This window comes from Nanorana parkeri, unplaced genomic scaffold, assembly GCF_000935625.1.
Source record: "Nanorana parkeri isolate BGI_ZX_2015 unplaced genomic scaffold, ASM93562v1 scaffold2664, whole genome shotgun sequence".
In the NCBI taxonomy this organism is placed as follows: domain Eukaryota; kingdom Metazoa; phylum Chordata; class Amphibia; order Anura; family Dicroglossidae; genus Nanorana; species Nanorana parkeri.
The window spans coordinates 82959-99800 of NW_017308932.1; the positions used below are offsets into that span (position 1 = coordinate 82959).

A 16842-nucleotide genomic window follows, 5' to 3' on the forward strand; every position below is an offset into this window, starting at 1 on the left:
GGCAAGTACCAGTACTCGTACTCACAAAACTGGTATCTGTGCATCCCTTTATTTATATTTATAAAAACAAAATCGTACATTAAAACAGAGATGTACAAATCCCGGGAGCTCCGTGTGCTCCTTACAAATGACAGCTGGCTCCTAATTTTTGAATTTTTCTCTAGTGTAGTCTTGGAGCTCAAAAGTATCGGTACATGTACTCGTACTTGTACCGAGTACTGTACTTGGTATCTGTGCAACCCTAGTATACATAAAGTGCTCATGTCAACAGGAGTTGCTTGCATGTCAAAAGCAGGTCACCAAAATCTCATAGACTTTAACCGAGCAGCACACATTGCAGTTGGAAGCTGCATTTGATCTGCTTTGCATTCCTTAAGATGCACCATGTCCTAATAAGCTATGTTTGAACTGTAGGCAAAGCAGGTCAAACACAGCCTATTCCTGACAAATGCTCCGTTTTCTATTCATGCACAGCTCTATTCATTCCAATGGAAAACACAGCATTTGACTGGAACAGCCTTCGACATGAACCCTTAACCTCATCAAAGGTTGGCCTTCACTGCAGGGCACATGAAAATTAAATAGTTTAAATAATGCAAAAATTAAAAAATCAGCATCTATATGAATGACATTGACCTTTTTGTCCTTGAAGCCATCACTTGAAAAGTCTACATTAGGTATAAAAGTTATTGTCTTTATTTACCCATAAACAGTGGTTGTTGGAGTAGTCTTCCACCAAGATTTCTTTGACCAGAGCAGCAGCACAGATCTCACAGACCTGCATGTATCATTAAAACTTTTCAACCTACTATAAGTTTTGTAGTCTTTGATGGAGGTATTCTATAACGGTGTGCATACACATACAGTGTCTTTCAAATGCAAATACATATAATAAAGCGCACAAAGGCATCACCTCCACAGGGCGTAGTATAGTGTCTTTGTAAAGTCGTATACGTTCCTCAACATTTTCAGGGAAATCCTCAGGTCTATGCACAAGCCGATCCAAGATTTCTTTTATGTTCTCAGTTTCTTCTCCCTAAATGAACGCATAATAACAAATTATTTTATTGTTCCAATATAGGCTTACCATAGTTCTCGCTTATGACAGGTCTTGAAATTGCCCAAACTAGCTCCTCCCTTTAACTGCTATATGACTAAGCTCCTTATGGAGTGAAATAGGACCTAGTTTCAAACTGGATCATATGTCACATTAAACTGTTGTGAGCAATGAGTAATTTTGATCAGGCTGATGAGAGCAATAAATACTCTGAAGGGCTTGCATTAAAAGGTTTATTTAATGTGGACCAACACAAAATGTGCAACACTTGGTAGCAAACAGGTCTGAATTTTTATCATTGGACCTTGTAGACAAGAAAATCTTGTGTATACAAGTAATGTGACTTTGTCAGTAAGCTTTCCAGATAAGACTTATAAGTGTGGTCATAACTACAGTGGAGAAAGCCACCTTTCAGTCTCTGTCATCTATGGGCACAAACCTAGTATGCATAATGGCAAATCCAGCTCTAGTAGCAACCAATCAGAATTACGTAATACTTTGGCCTCCCATAAAAAATACATTCTTACAGCCCTTGAAGGTGTATATGTTTTCCCTTAATACTGCTGCAAAGTCTCACAAATACCTATTGATCCTGCCAGTGAAGTCCACTTTATGCAACTTCTTGTGATGAGGTGACAACGTTGCTGCACTGCTACTGAATTCAGAGCAGGGTTACCACCCTCATGTAGGCTGTGCCTTCTTGCACTATAGTGGGATAAATAAATGTTGCAGGGGGTGTGGCTATAAGCACTGGCACTGCTGATTGACAAGCTGTAGCTTGTCAATTAGTAGTTGGCCACACCTAGTGCCACCCAACATTTTCTGGATTGACAGGACTGCCTCTGCTGCTGAAACCCTCCCAATGTGAACTGCAGTGTCTGGGAGGGGGAGTATATGAGATACAAATAAATTAGGGTTTAACTTACTTAGAGGTGGTAATATAAGTGTTTTCTTTTACTTTACGAGCCATGTGCAATGCATAGTAACTGTTTAGACAGTCACACAGGAGCCTTAAGATGTACTTATATTTTTCTGATCTAACTTCATTAAACTGTAATCTGGTTGCTAGAATATTTTACAATAAACTTTACTTGCTGTCATTTTTATTATGTTTTTCATATTCTCTACCATAAACAGGTGAAAACACAAAACCATTATTTAAAAAAAAAAAGTATAACTCTCTGGCATTGATGAAATGGTGTGTACTTAAATAGAGAACTGGCTAAGTGAACGTGTCCAGAGAGTGTCAATAAATGGCTCATTTTGTAAGTGGTCCTCGGTTGACAGTGGCGTGCCACGGGGTTCTGCCTTGGAGCCATTGCTGTTCAACCTGTTTAGCAATGATATTGGGACTGCTATTCATGGCAATATTTACATTTTTGCGTACAATACCAAAATTTGTAGGGTAGTAAACGCCACAGAAGACATAGAAATATTACAGGAAGATTTGCATAAAATAGGGGGGTGGCCATCTACATAGCAGATGGTGTAAAGTTATGCATATTGGAGTTAAAAATACGAGAGCGAGCTACTCATTAATGGGCGTTCCACTGGGGGAATTAGAGGTGGAAAAAGATTTGGGAGTCCTAGTGGACTGTCACCTTAGTAACAGCATGCGAAGCCAGGCAGCAGCAAATAAGGCGAGCAGGGTACTATCATGTATAAAAAAAGAGTATGTACTGTAAAGACAAATCCATAATTCTAACCCTGTACAAAACACTGGCCCGGCCACATCTTGAATGTGCGGTTCAGTTTTGGTCACCGATCAACAGAAGGGATGTCTTTGAGCTGGAGAGAGCCCGGAGAAGGCAAACAAAGTTAATAAAAGGGGTTAGAGGACCTAAACTATGAGGAAAGACTGCAAGCGTTAAACTTGTTCAGTTAAACTTGAAGACTTAGAGGGGACGTGATATTAATGTACAAATTGTTTAATGATGATGGGATAAACAGCAATAAACTGTTTACTGTCAGTCAAGAATACAAGCGGCCACCACCTGAAACTGGCAGAGAAAAGGTTTAATCTTAAACAGCGAAGGGGATTCTTTACTATGAGAGCTGTAAAATTGTGGAACTCCCTTCCACAGACAGTGGAATCAGCTGAGAGTGTAGAATCATTCAAGAACTATCGAGATACTTTTCTCAGCGCACAAGATATACAGGGGTACAGGTAATCTTAGTAACAAACACAAACAGACACACACACAATCACACACAAAATCCAAAAGGTTGAACTCAATGGTCTTTATTCAATCGTAACAACTATGTAACTATGTAAATACATTTAATATTGTTACCTCTTCTTCAAGCTCTTCTTCCTCTTCTTCTTCTCCTTCTCCTTCCTGGGATTTTCTATTTTTCTCTTTAAATGCTGGATCCCAGTCTTCACACTGATAAACTGAGCCGGTTTCTGGATCCTGCTTCTGTCCTGCCAGTCTTTTGCTCAAATCTTTGTCTGGACACTTTAGTTAAATAGGCATTGGATGAGTGCGCTGAATGGTTAGTCAGTGTTTAACAGTAAAATTATACACAATTACATACAACAAGAAAAAAAGGCAAAGGGATAAAACAGGATGCAAGTCTCAGCGTCTTTAGGCTGTGCTAATATGTCTCATGTGACTTCAGTGGCTCAAGACTGTGACTGTGTTTCAAATGGTGCTTATATTATGAATAGGTAAACATTTAAAAAAAAAAAAAGATGGTACAACAAAAAGCAATCTTTAGAAAGCTGTGCAATGTTTATATTAATCTTCAAAATTACTGCATAATGTCTTAACCTGAAACTTTTGCTTTTTGCTTAAAATCAGTTTTTTACAAACATTAAACATAAATCCTATATTATAATTGGTAATACATTACAAGTAAAGGGGTTTCAGCTATTAATGACCAAAGCACCATCATTTCATAAGGCAGACTTTGTCATATTATCAAAGTGTCCAGTCCCAGTGATCTTTAGTTATGAAAGGGTGGCCAGCCTGTGCTCCATGGTCTTCATTTCTAGTCACAAATGAATGATGGAAGTTAGCTGATAGCATGCTTCCAGAAGGCAGATGGTCTACAGTATATACAGATAATGGTGTACCAATATGTAGCACAACATAACATGTATGCTCTGTCTAGAGTCAGGAAAGATTTACATACTGTAGGTAGCCATAAATAGTTTTCAGTGCTTATATATTACCTTAATATTTATGATGACATCTGGCTTTAATTTTAAATTTTTTATTAGGCTGATCTGTTCAGTAATCTTCATATATTCTTCAGACAGTGATGGAAGTCCACAAAATACATAACCTTAAGCAAGAATTAAAAAGGAAATATTAGCACTTTCATTCATTTTGGACTTGTCTTATCCATATAAGCCGAAAAGAAAACTGGACCTTGCTTTATCCAAAGCAATGCAATAAATGGCTAGGCGAATAATAGTCAGATTTCAAAAGATTTGTGTACTTACCTTAAACTGGCCATTCACATTACAATTTGATGGTACACTCTACTTTAGGTTAATCAATAGCTATGTAGTGTAAAGGTTTACCTGACTTGGATAGGTTAGGTAGGTCCTTGCACTACATAATTGTTAGAAAATCTAAAGGAGATTGTACAATCAGCTTGAACTGTGTGTGGCAAGCTGTACGGAAGACATCAAAATTTGTAGCTCAGAGTTTACTGTTTAATTCCTTTTCCTTATGTGATTATCTTATGTGTTAATGCTAAAGCTTCATCACTGTAGAGCAGGGGTCTCAAACTCAATTCACTTGGGGGGTTAAAACTAACCCTGCCGCTCCGTGTACACAGTGAGAGGGGAGAGCTGTGCTCGTCCCCTCTCACCTGTCACAGGAGTTCCAGCACAATACTGTGCTGGAGCTCCTGTATTGGAGGTGACAGGGTCAATAAAGAGAACCTGTCACCTCCAATTGCTATCACACAGGGGATTGTTTTCTCCTGTGTGGTAGCAATAAAGTTAAGTGAAAAAAAATTGATAAAAAATAATAATAAAAAAAAATAAGAATAATTAATGTTTAAAAATAAAAAAAAAGTGATTAAAAAGTAAAAAATAAATGGGGCGGCAGGGAGAGCAAATCCAGCCCTGATTGTGTTGCCCTCTTTTCTTTCCCAGAACTACAATATCCTAGGGAAGAATTGTTACATTTGTTGATTGTTGTAAGGGCTTTATGGAACTATCTAGGCGCTACCACTTCCTTTCGTCAGTTGGACTTGCTGTTTATTTTTCCGACAGGATCCCGCAAAGGATTTGCGGTTTCTCTTTCCTCTGTAGCTCATTGGATTAGACAGATCACTCTACAAGCTGATGCTAGTAAATGATATGTCCCTGCCTTTTTTCAGTTAAGGCTCATCATGGGCTTTTTCTCATCAGGCTTCTGTTCAATGGATTGCAAGACAGCTACTTGGTCAACAGTTTATATTTTAACAATATTTTACAGGGTGGATTTGCAGGCGTCAGCTGATGCTGATTTTGGCTGCAGGGTCCTGCAGGCAGTAGAATAGGTATCCTATTCTGTACGCGCAGATGGCTGTTTCTGGTCCCACCCCTCTTCTGATTGCTTTTGGATGGCCCATTCATCATAATCTCTGTGTTATGTACTGTACAAACAAGAACGTAGTATTTTTGGCTTAACTGTAAAACAAAATTCTTGTAGAACAGTATAGGACACAGAACATCATTGTGCATGCACATGATGAGGTCACGCACACTTACCTACCGGTGGCTATCTAGGTGATGGACGCCAGCAAAGAGAGGAGAGGACGTTCACCCGGCGGAATAAGGTATGCCGCCAGATCCCCTTCTCTCTCGTGCAACTGTCAGTGCCCGACTTTTCAGAGGGGGTGACACCCTCTCCGATTCATATTTATTTGTGTCCCTTCATTCATTTCCTTCCATCCGGTTGACTCTCATTATGTTCTATTTAACTACACCATAGAAATGCAATTGGCTTGGAATATCATATAACTATTGCCTTATAGAGACTAGGTGCCCTATACTGCAGCTTGACTGTGAATTTCAGTGATGCTAAATCATTTTAAACTGTTTATACTTATAACTTGGTAATTGTTCGTTTCTTGGCGACGAATGCCTCCTCAAGTAACTGTTCTCAGAACCAATGAACAGAAAAGAAGACTGTACTGAAAATTTCTAGAATGCAGGAAGCCCTTTGCTCCCATGAGTGGTTTTATTTAAGGTTTTAGATGACTGGAATATAGAAAGGTCAAGGTCCAAAGCAGTGGTTTCCAATAGCGTTTTTTTATCAAACAAGGCTCTTTTTGTAAAGTCTATGTGGAAAAAGAATTACATAAAATGAGAACAATGGAGAACTGTGAAGGATGCACCAGACTATATTGTTAAGCAATGCCTAGCACACAATTGCTGGCAAGTTCTGTTTATAACATACAAGAGACCTACCCATCCACAGAGACCAAGCAATGTCCAGGACATAAAAACACAAAGAATTTATAAATACAACTTGGAATAGGTACAGACACACAAAAGAGAGTTCACCACAGATTTAAAAAAAAAATAGATGCTGTGCAGCTGTCACTGTAAAATAATGGGGCCATTACAGGGACAGAAAATTGTAAAGGCAAAAAACTTATGTTAACAGCACCTGAACTTTCCACCTTTTTATTTCCAGTAACCTCAAAGGGGTTAAGATAAATCAAATGCCTCTCTGAACCTCTTGTTACTTGAAAACAAAGGTACCAGCTCCTACACTCTGGTCTGTTTACCTATGTCTAGAACAGCTTTTGGGAGGGTAGACTAAGCCAGGTGCTGCAGAATGGCATCTTCCAGAAATGACTTTGTCTCTCTCTGTTTTGAGTACCCACAGACTCTGCTGCATCCTCACTGTCCTTGAAGCCTCTGGTGCAACACAGCTACAGTACACCTGTAGTCTCCCCTGTACATGCAGCTTCTGCTGCACCTCAACTGTATCCACAGTCTAAGTCACATCTCTGTTTCACCCTAGCTGCATCCACAGTCCAAACTGCACCAGCAGCCTTCAAGGCACTTCTGCTGCTCCCGCAGCCTCTGCAGCACCCACAGCCACAGCCTCCACTGCTCCAGCGCTGTCTGCTGCATTCACAATCCGAGTCTCTGCTGCACTTCCTCAGCACCCAAAGTCTCTGTGGCATCTAAATATAAAACCTCCCCTGTGCCTCCTCTGCACTCACAGCCTCCAAATTAACCACTGCTAAAGGGCTTGTTCACACCATGTTCAGACCAGAACTGCACGTGTTCCTGCATATGCTGTGCAGTTCCTTTTTGTATGCATTTTTGACATGTTTTTGATTTGTTACAGTGCGTTCTGGTGCTTTTTTTCAGTGTCAATAGGCTTTCAGCTGCATTACAGTGCATTTGCATGTGTTTACATGCATTTTTGTATGTTCCAGACCAGAAAAAAATAGTGCATGCAGTCATTCTTTTAAACGCACTGTAACTGAACGCAGTGGTGTGACCTAAGCTCAGAAATACTATAGCTAGGAATAGATGGGGATGGGTTTTTGAAAAAAACTTTCTGGTCCGGATTGGGTCTGAAAATGGTGTGAAAAAGCCCTTAATCTGCCCAGTGCCTTGGTTCTTTCTCATGTTCCAGTTCCTCGTTAACCGGCACCTATTCTCCTCCTCATCTGTGAGATACCTTGTTGTAGTCTGCATCTAAGTCCAAGGTGAGACTCCATTCTTAGATTCCACTCCCGGGGAAAGCAGTCGCTCTAAGGAGCAGGGTCTAAATCTCGGATTGTGACACAATGGCCTTTTCATAAAATTCTGCTCTTTTTACAATGTAGCCATTTGCTGCATCAATTTTCCATAATTTGCTATTCATATATAATATATTTGGGATGTTCAGATACCAGTTCAGATACCAGTGCAGATACTTGGCATTTTCAAGAAAACCACCAGGGTTGCAGCTGTGACTGGGCCCTGGCGCTCCACCACTGTACCTAAAATCATTAGTTTGTAGTGTTTTAAGAAAACTGCCAAATTAAAATTAACCAAAATGTATCAGTAATTGGTATCTGTGAGCACTTGGACAAGTATCAGTACTTGTACTTGGTCTTTCTACTTGGTCTAGTCTTGGAGCTGGAACATCAGTATTTGTACTAAGTACGATTCTTGGTATCTGGACATCCCTATAATATATAATCCATAGTCTTCTTTGCCAGCCTTTGTTCTTGTTCCAAAACTTTATTTTTTCTATTTTCATCCAATGTGCTTGATGCTAGAGAAACATGGAGCCTTACTGCCCCTGCAGAAATATTGTGGAGGAACCAACTGGCTGATTCCTGTAACAGTGTGAAGACAGTTCATGCTTTATCGCACTCACACAGTTGCACACAAGTCACTGAAAGCTTTAGGCTATCATTCCAGTTAGAGTAAACTTTAGGGCTAAGGGTAAAATTAAATTTAGACATATTTAATTTGGAGAATGCAAGATGCTTACATACAAATGGATGACGTTCACCAGCCATGGAAATTAATCTGACCCCTTAGTAGCAAAACCTCTAGGCTGCATAGTGGGCAATTCACTTAATGTGTATCCAAACAACACACAAAAATACAATATAGTGAAGCTTATTAGACCTTGAATGGTTGCATTAGTTGTATTTTTTGTAGATCCTGCCAGCAGCACACTTTCTGTCCTAGGGCGACAGGGCTCACTCACTGTATCTAGGGAGGAGCAGTGTTGTCACCCTGTCACGTATGTCACACCTGTTGAGGATGAAGGGGTTGTGGATCGCAACTGCGGAGGCTTCTCAGTCAGTGAAACCCTGGTTTCACTCTCTTAGAAGGTGCGTGGTTGTAGCTCAAACATTAAGGTACAGGAGCTCACGAATTGGCGGTAGAATTTTCGGTCTCCAGAAAAAGGGTCAGGGGGGCAGACCTTTGGCTCTGGACGCTCTCCGTGAGGGGAGGCGTTGGCGTTTTGATTAACGCGAAGTCGGAGGGTCTCATTCTTGACCCGAAGCTCCTGCATGGAGGCTGAAAGTGTTTCGACCCTTTGTGAGAGTCCGACAAGGTGTTGCGCTAGCTCCGCTGGATCCATTTACACGGGTTCCACTATTCTGTCACGTATGTCACACCTGTTGGGGATGAAGGGGTGGTGGATCGCAACTGCGGAGGCTTCTCAGTCAGTGAAACCCTGGTTTCACTCTCTTAACAACAGAGAGTTAGGGTTTCTTGCATCACAGCCTATATCTAACTAAACGGTGGTTTTAGAGTGAGCTTATTTCTTCATAAGCCCTACCCCAGGGCACCAAAGTAATAGGGATATACTGGTTTAGCAGATGGGAGAGGTACAAAACAGTACAGTAGTAGTCCAGGTTCCAAGCAAGTAACAAGCCTCAATGCAATTTGCAGCTAGCCTATACAGTCTCTAATGAAGGGTGTGCAACAGCCCTGAATACTTGCAGTTTTGAGGGTTGATGTGGAGGAGGAGAGCTGTGGGTCCTTAGCGGTCCGGTTTCCAGGAAGGGAAGCAGGCAGGAGTATGCTGGAGGCAATGGAGGGTCCCAGGAGACAGCAGGCGTTCTGGCTCAATAGTGGAACGCCATGCTGTCTCGTCTGGGCTCTTATATAGTGCTGTACTGTTTGGGGAGGAGCCGCCGAACGGATAGGCGCACTTCCGCGTTCCAGAGTGGAACGCACCCGGCCTTCTAACCCGGAAGTGACGAGCGTGCGTTCCTCCGTGGAACGCAGCGGCGGATCCGAGATGTGGCTGGCTCCCGATCATCAAGGTATACGGCGGTGGCCGTTACACACCCTCGGAAGGAAGTCTAGGGCTAGAGAACACCTCCCCCTCCACCCTTCTCCAGAACAAGGAGGCAATGTTTCTGTCCACAGAAAGAATTGAGAACAATGCATACCAATAACAGTCAGGAAAGGCAAAAAAAAAGAGGAAGATCTGTGGCAGAATCAACAGGTTTTTTTTTCTGCACTTATTGTACAGATATAATAAAATGCTTTAAATTATATATTTAACAGGCCAAAGGGGAGCAAATACTGTAGATGGTAATTTTTAGGGTTTACATACACTATAGTCTGTTATTGTAAGGAAAATCCTTATAATGTAACGCCAGACAAAACTTTTTTCATGGTGATAAGTGTAATGGAAGCGTTGAATGCCTTGTCATGTTTTGACTGTCTGTCTGTGTTCACTGGAGAAGCTTTCCCTCACTTCCTGTCCCAGTGACAGCATTAAAAAAAAAAAAACTGGCGGAGGTGTTAGACATTCCACACCCTATCCAAAGCTTTGTCTGAAGTTTCACTTTAACTGTAAATCAAAAAAAAGTCTGTGAAGGTTCTCATTCATCCAGGTCATGGTATATCTGTAAAAAATAAGTCAAGGCAACTGGACTTGCTGTACTTTTCTTGAAGGTGTTTCACTGGTCATCCATCCAACATTTGCGAAAGTTGGTTGGATGACCAGTGAAACGTCTTCAAGAAAAATACAGCAGGCCCAGTTGCCTTGACTTATTTTTTACAGATGTAAATCAAAAAGAAAAGTGAAAAGCCTTATTGCTTTGCAGTAATTGTTTTCTTAATTTAGCTTTTCAAGGCTTGTACTATGATGACTCTAGGTCAGAGTTGCTCAGCCTATTTTATGTTGCGGCCCTAAAAGTGGGAGTGCAATTTTCTTATATCCCCAACTTAGCATTTTTGACACTCCCACATTATATTTCTTGTTATGAACCTGTTGAATGAATATACAGTATGTTCTAACAATCTGGTGGTCCCAAAATGTATTTGGAGGTTTGATTCACAGGTTGCCCAGCTAGGCTCTAGTCTATGCTCACCCAAACAAGAAGAACTCACATGAAAAGTGCCATAAAATATAACCTTACTTCTAGGCTCCCATTTGTAAGCTTGTGAATGACTGTGAATGGCATTTAGGAACCCTGCAAATAGATTTTGAGACTCGGTATGCTAGTTTGCACCACAGGTTACACATCACTGGTCTATTCAATTCATTGCAGGTGCACAGAAAACAGCCATGTATAAACATCTTAAATATAAAACAAATACATACCGTAATGGGCAACCTCTTCTGAATTAATCTTGTCCACAATCATCTGTACTATTAATTCATCCTGAACGCTTAGACCTTTGTACAGGAGTTCTAGAATCTGTGTTTCAACATGAGAAGGATTAAAGTATAACAGCTCTTAGTATTAAGTATTAAGCAATGAATTTATCTTCAGCTGCTTGTGTCATCAATAATAGAATTTGTGCAAAGTGATTTTACAGACTGTCGCTTTCCTTTACATATGACCAATTACTAGGTTTCTTTAAATGGTCAGTCCACTTAAAATTGATACTTCAATAACAGGTGGATGCTAGCGGTCTGAATTACTTAGGGGTTGTTCACTAAGCTGCTGAAGTGAAGGCCAAACAGCCTCTGCACATTCAGGCAAACCGAAGGGAAGAACCTATTCACCTCAGCAACATCCGAGTCGAACGTTCGGCAGTTCCTTCCCGAACATCAGAGAGTTCCCCCCCTGGAAAAACATCCTCCCAATGTTGAGGGCATGTGGCCTGGTATGATGCGGGGGGCAGACGCTCACTCAGCCCCACGTTCCTGCCTTGACAGGCCACTGCACGGATTAAGGGTCTGGTATGAATAAATTTGTAGGGGAACCCCACGCTTTTTCTTTTTTTTTTTTATACATCGAGGGTCCCTCCTAACATTCCTACCAGACCTAAAGGGTCTGGTATGAATTGGGGAGGGGAACCACACACTGTTTTTTCAATTCTATTTTTTAACAACTAGCAGGGACTCTGTCGGCTTTGGCGGACCGTTCTCTCTGCTCCGGCTGTGTGTTCGGCTTTGCCGAGCCAAAGCATGTGTGTTCGGCTCGGCTGTGTGCTTCGGCTGCCTTTGGCTGCTGTACGCGCTATTGAGAATTGTGCGTACAGCAGCCCTTCAGTTCGGCTAAACCGATAGGTTGCTGCAGCCGAAGCGAGCCGGAGGATTAGCCGAAAGTTTGGCTACATCCTTCTGCTCTTTAGTGAATAATCTCTGCCAGCCACCACCACATTCCATGTACTTTTACCTTCTGCTGAAGTAGGGATCTCTTTACTGGAGTCCCTAAGAAATATAAGAGTCTTTTTTTCTTTCACATAAATATATAAGGATTGTGAACCAAAAGGTAGCAAACTGGTCTGCCTAGGCTTATGTATGTGATTTGGGTATGCTTTTCCATGCTTGAACAAATTCTTCACTTACATGAAGGCAATATCCAATATATCTAATTTCAATAGGTAAATGGCCATTTTGCACATCTGTATTGTTTGAAAACTATATGGTATAAGCTTGAATTTGCCTTTGTACAATCTGTCTAGTCACAAAAAGATATTTCAATTCAGGGTTCATGCAGACAAGTTTGACCACACAATTTTATATATCTGAGGCAACTCCTGAGGTAATATTTCTTCTGTTAAGTTCCCAGCACCATCCATCTGTAGTGACCACTATAAGGAGTGTCACCTGTCCTGCTAAAACCTCAAAATGTATGGGCTATGATTAAAATAGAAAAAGAAAGCAGCTTTCATTAACCCCTTTGTTCTTACTGTTTGTTTATAAACGTTCTCTTCCTTGAGAGCCTACACTTAGTCCAGCTAGTAGTTCTTAGTCTCGGCTCTCACTGACAGCTCAGGCCCCAGCTGGCAACCAGGAACTAGTAAGCATGGTTCCCAATCCTGTGATCACTTTGTTAGCTATGTAATAACGATTACATGCAAGCTTCATTGGAGACTTCATTGAAACAACCAAGATTTTGTTCTTACCGTAAAATCCTTTTTTTTTTTAGTTTAGCAGGATAGGTGACACTCCTCATAGAGGGACACAGCTTTGAAGAATTCTGAGACGTAGGGTTATGCTGCTGCCTCCAGGAGAATTGGACACTAGGCAAAAAGTTAAAAGCCTGCTGCTTTAAGGACATAACCCTTACTACCTCACAAATGCCAGTTGTAGCAAGCAGTATGAAAGTAAATGGAGCTGTGTCTTTCAATGGACTCAGAGAAAAGGATTTTACAGTAAGAACAAAAACCTCAAGGACTCACACCAATAAAAATAAGTCTTCCTCGCATGGTGGTAAATTTTACAAGTAGAAGATCTATGAGCCATCCAACAAGACTGGCGTCCGTCATGACCATCTTTCAAGTCATAGGAAGGAAAAACTTCCCCAGGTGTCAACCACCACAACAGACACATCTTGGCTGGGGCACCAATGTCATCATCTTGCCTAGCAAAAGAGGAGACTTGTCCCACGCTGTAAGAATGTTTCTCTGTAAAGTCTTGGAATGAAACTGACTAAATGGCATTGCTTCGAAGGTGGACACTATCAACCCCACAACTCTCCTGCAGATTCTCAGAGAAGATCGGCGACTGGACCAAAGTGACCAAACGTGATTGCGCAACTTCAACAATTTGAACTGCGGAAGAAACACTTTTGCTTGAAAAGCATCCAACAGAAGACCCAAGTATTCCAAGCGATGCAACGGAGCTAGGGCCTGTGACGACATAGTGATCAGTTTATGAGTTAAATGTGTATTGGTGTTGGGTTATAGTTAAGTGTGTTATGATGTGTAACTTGTGTATGAAAAGACTGACAGCACCATTCCTCGTTATCTCCCATTGTACTCTGAAGGAGCCCAGGATAATGACATTCTGGCCAGGCTTCTGCTATGGCTGTCTGGAGCTTGTTAGCAGGGGAAACCCTGTGGTGTTGTGAAGACCGAATGTCTGGGGAAGGCAGGGTGGATGTGATGGGATTATAATCTGATCTCATCACTTGCTGTATAAAAGGTTGCACAGTTGCTCAATAAATCAGAGTTTGTTTCACCCTACACTTGAGTCTCGACCAGTGACTGGGGAAACTGGGAGCTACAGATCATCTGGTTGCAATATCTCCTGAGCAAGGAAGAATACAGCAGTGGACATACTCATTCTGAGTACGGGGGTCCGTCACAGGGCCAACTTCTCGATATTCAGAATCCACCTGAATTACTCTAAGGTCTGCAAAATCTTAGAAACATTGGGGGGAATTTATCAAAAACTGGAGCAAACAAAATCTGGAGCAGATTTGCACTGCAACCAATCAGCTTCTCTCTCTCATTTTCAAATCTTACCTGAGTAAACTGAACAGAGAAGCTTATTGGTTGCCATGGGCAACTGCTCCAGATTTTGAAAAATTTCCCTTATTGAGTTCCAGAATCAGAAGAAACTGTTCCAAAGTAAAAGGTAATCTAATTATCCAATAATCAGAATTCCCTTGCGACAAAGAAGCCCCAGAACTGGAGCAAGGAGAACAAGAAGAGCCACAAATTGATAATGTATGTCACCTACAGCAAAATGAAGAAAACGTTGATGAGCTGGAAAAACAGGAATCAGTAGATATGCATCCATTCCTTTATGTCGGTGGAAATGAAAAAATCCCCGTTATGAGAGGTGTTAAGCGACCGAATTAATTCCATTCTGAACTTTTGAATGTGGACAAACACATTGAGAGCTTTTGAAATCAGAATCGGACAAAGGCCTCTGTTGGGTTTGGTAACTGTAAACAGGTTTGAGTAGAAACCCTGAAAATGTTCCTCCAAAGGAACGGGAATGATTATGCCCTGATCCAACAGACCTTGAACTGCGCAAAAAAGGTTTGTCTGATACCGCTGAGACATGGGAAGCCAGGATGCAAAGAACTGAGGAGGAAGATTAAATTCTATTTTGTAACCTGTGAAAACCACCTCCTGAACCCATGCATGTGAAATGTCAGCTTCCCAGGTCTCCGCAAATGCCATCGTATGTCCCCCCACCTGAGATGGAAAAAGTGGGGGTTGACATTCATGCTGATAAAGACTTTTCTGAAGGCTTGGTGGGTTTTGATTGCCAAGGGTGTCTAGAGGATCCAAAAGATTTGGAATTGTCAGATGACTTTTGAGATTGGGAATGGAAATCCTGTTTGGAAGAACGAATGGAATGTTTAAAAGATGGAAAAGAAGGAGCACGCTTAAGACATTGATCCTTATTTTTCCGCATCTGAGGTAAGTGTTCACTTTTACCTCCCATAACCTTTTTAATAATCTAATACAACATAGGTCCAAAAAGACGATCTCCGACGCAGGGTGAAGCATAAGTACTGAGACCAGAAAAAAACCTGCTTAAGAACAACTGGAGAAACCTCCAGGATTTAACTTATCCAGCATGAATCTACCAGTTATGTCAACTAACTGGAGAAACTTCCAGGATTTAATTTTATCCGGTATGAATTAACTAGACACCACTTGATAGCAGAATCTCAATGAAGAGACAAAACAAACCAAATAATAAACCAAAAGACAATTACACATCCATTCTCCTTTTGTAGACACTGGACCATCCACTCAAAATTGGACCATTTTTGGAGTCCGTCACCTAATGTCTATGGGACCATTTACTTGCTTATATGGGTACTTTGGTTATATCCTTAGGCTTAGAAAAGCACATTTTCTTTGTTCCACTGAATTTGTATTCGTGTTTAAAACAGATTTCACTCACCATTTTGCCTTGTTCAGTTCCTCTCTTTATGTGTTCATTAATCAATTCTTGGGCTGGAAAACAATCAAAAGATGGGAACTAAAGTTAATTAGATGCATTTATTAAATGCTTTTTACATAAATGTAGTACATAAATGTAATAAATATGCATTTTAACATCACTTTTCTTTAACTGCACATTAAAAGTAACAGAAGATAATTACAGAATATATTAATTAGCAGGAGATAATTACACAATACATTTACAGGGCTATTCAGTAGAAACCATCCATTGTAATAATGCAGAGATTAATGAGTTTCCAGAGATGTGTTAAGCAGCCTCAAAATGGTATGTGCTTTTCAATAAAAAAAAAAACGAAATATATCACAGAGCTAAATGGACCAGTATAACCTTGATTTGGGAAAATGTTGGCTGGATCTCATTAATGTGAGTGTGACAGTAGAAACATCCTAAATACACTGTTGATCCACAGCAACCAATCAAATTTTCACTTTGAAAATGGGGGAAAGAAAGTAAGAATCTGTCTGGCTGCTATGGGGGAAATTTTGGAGAAAAAAATCCTCTCAGACACTTTCATAAAAGAAGCAACCAGGGCTGTATTTCAATGATATTCACCAAGACATTTTGTGGTACCATTTTATGTTTGCAACATCCAACACACTGAGGTTGATATCCCAAAGGAGCTGAAAATCTCTTCAAAATAAATTGTGGAATACATTGTGGAATTTATTCATTTCAATGATCTACTATCTATGTGAAAAGCAAATTCCTGTTCACTTATTTCATCTGCACATGATTGGATATTTAAAGTGAATATTCACACATTTTATTGTGTGAAGATTCTCAGCTCCTTTAGTAAATCAACCCAACTGCATAGAATAAATAAGTATCCCATACATTGATTTGAACATGCAAGTCCTGTTTGCATGCTTGTTCCACATCTCTGACTCATTAGGTAATGATGCCATGATCAAAATGACAACCATGACATCACCGTCTTTAAAACTAAGCAAGCAATATATTTATTTTCTGAGGTTTACTTTAAGATAATGAAAGAAGGTACCGCCTGTGCACTGAATATTTATCAACCCAATCAAGGGACTATGTTTTCTGCCTGTAAAGTATGCATATAGACCTTTCTTTATTAGCATCAATAATATTACCTTCAATGTAAATGCAGTTCCATGACTGTGAGATCTTCTTCCCTAGTGTAGCTTTTCCAGTGCCCTTCAAAAGAGAGAA

The 16842-nt window shown here is 40.6% G+C and overlaps 1 protein-coding gene across 1 annotated transcript in view; it reads right to left on the bottom strand.

Moving 5' to 3' along the window:
* Positions 1-16842, bottom strand: part of AK9 (adenylate kinase 9) — a 90504-nt gene that overhangs the window by 64501 nt on the left and 9161 nt on the right. Inside the window, exons 3-8 of the mRNA XM_018573994.1 lie at positions 16764-16827; positions 15601-15653; positions 11098-11194; positions 4236-4348; positions 3352-3516; positions 914-1036 (exon numbers count right to left, since the gene is read on the bottom strand). Coding sequence (XP_018429496.1) covers positions 914-1036; positions 3352-3516; positions 4236-4348; positions 11098-11194; positions 15601-15653; positions 16764-16827 — 615 coding nt within the window. The remainder of the gene's footprint in view (positions 1-913; positions 1037-3351; positions 3517-4235; positions 4349-11097; positions 11195-15600; positions 15654-16763; positions 16828-16842) is intronic.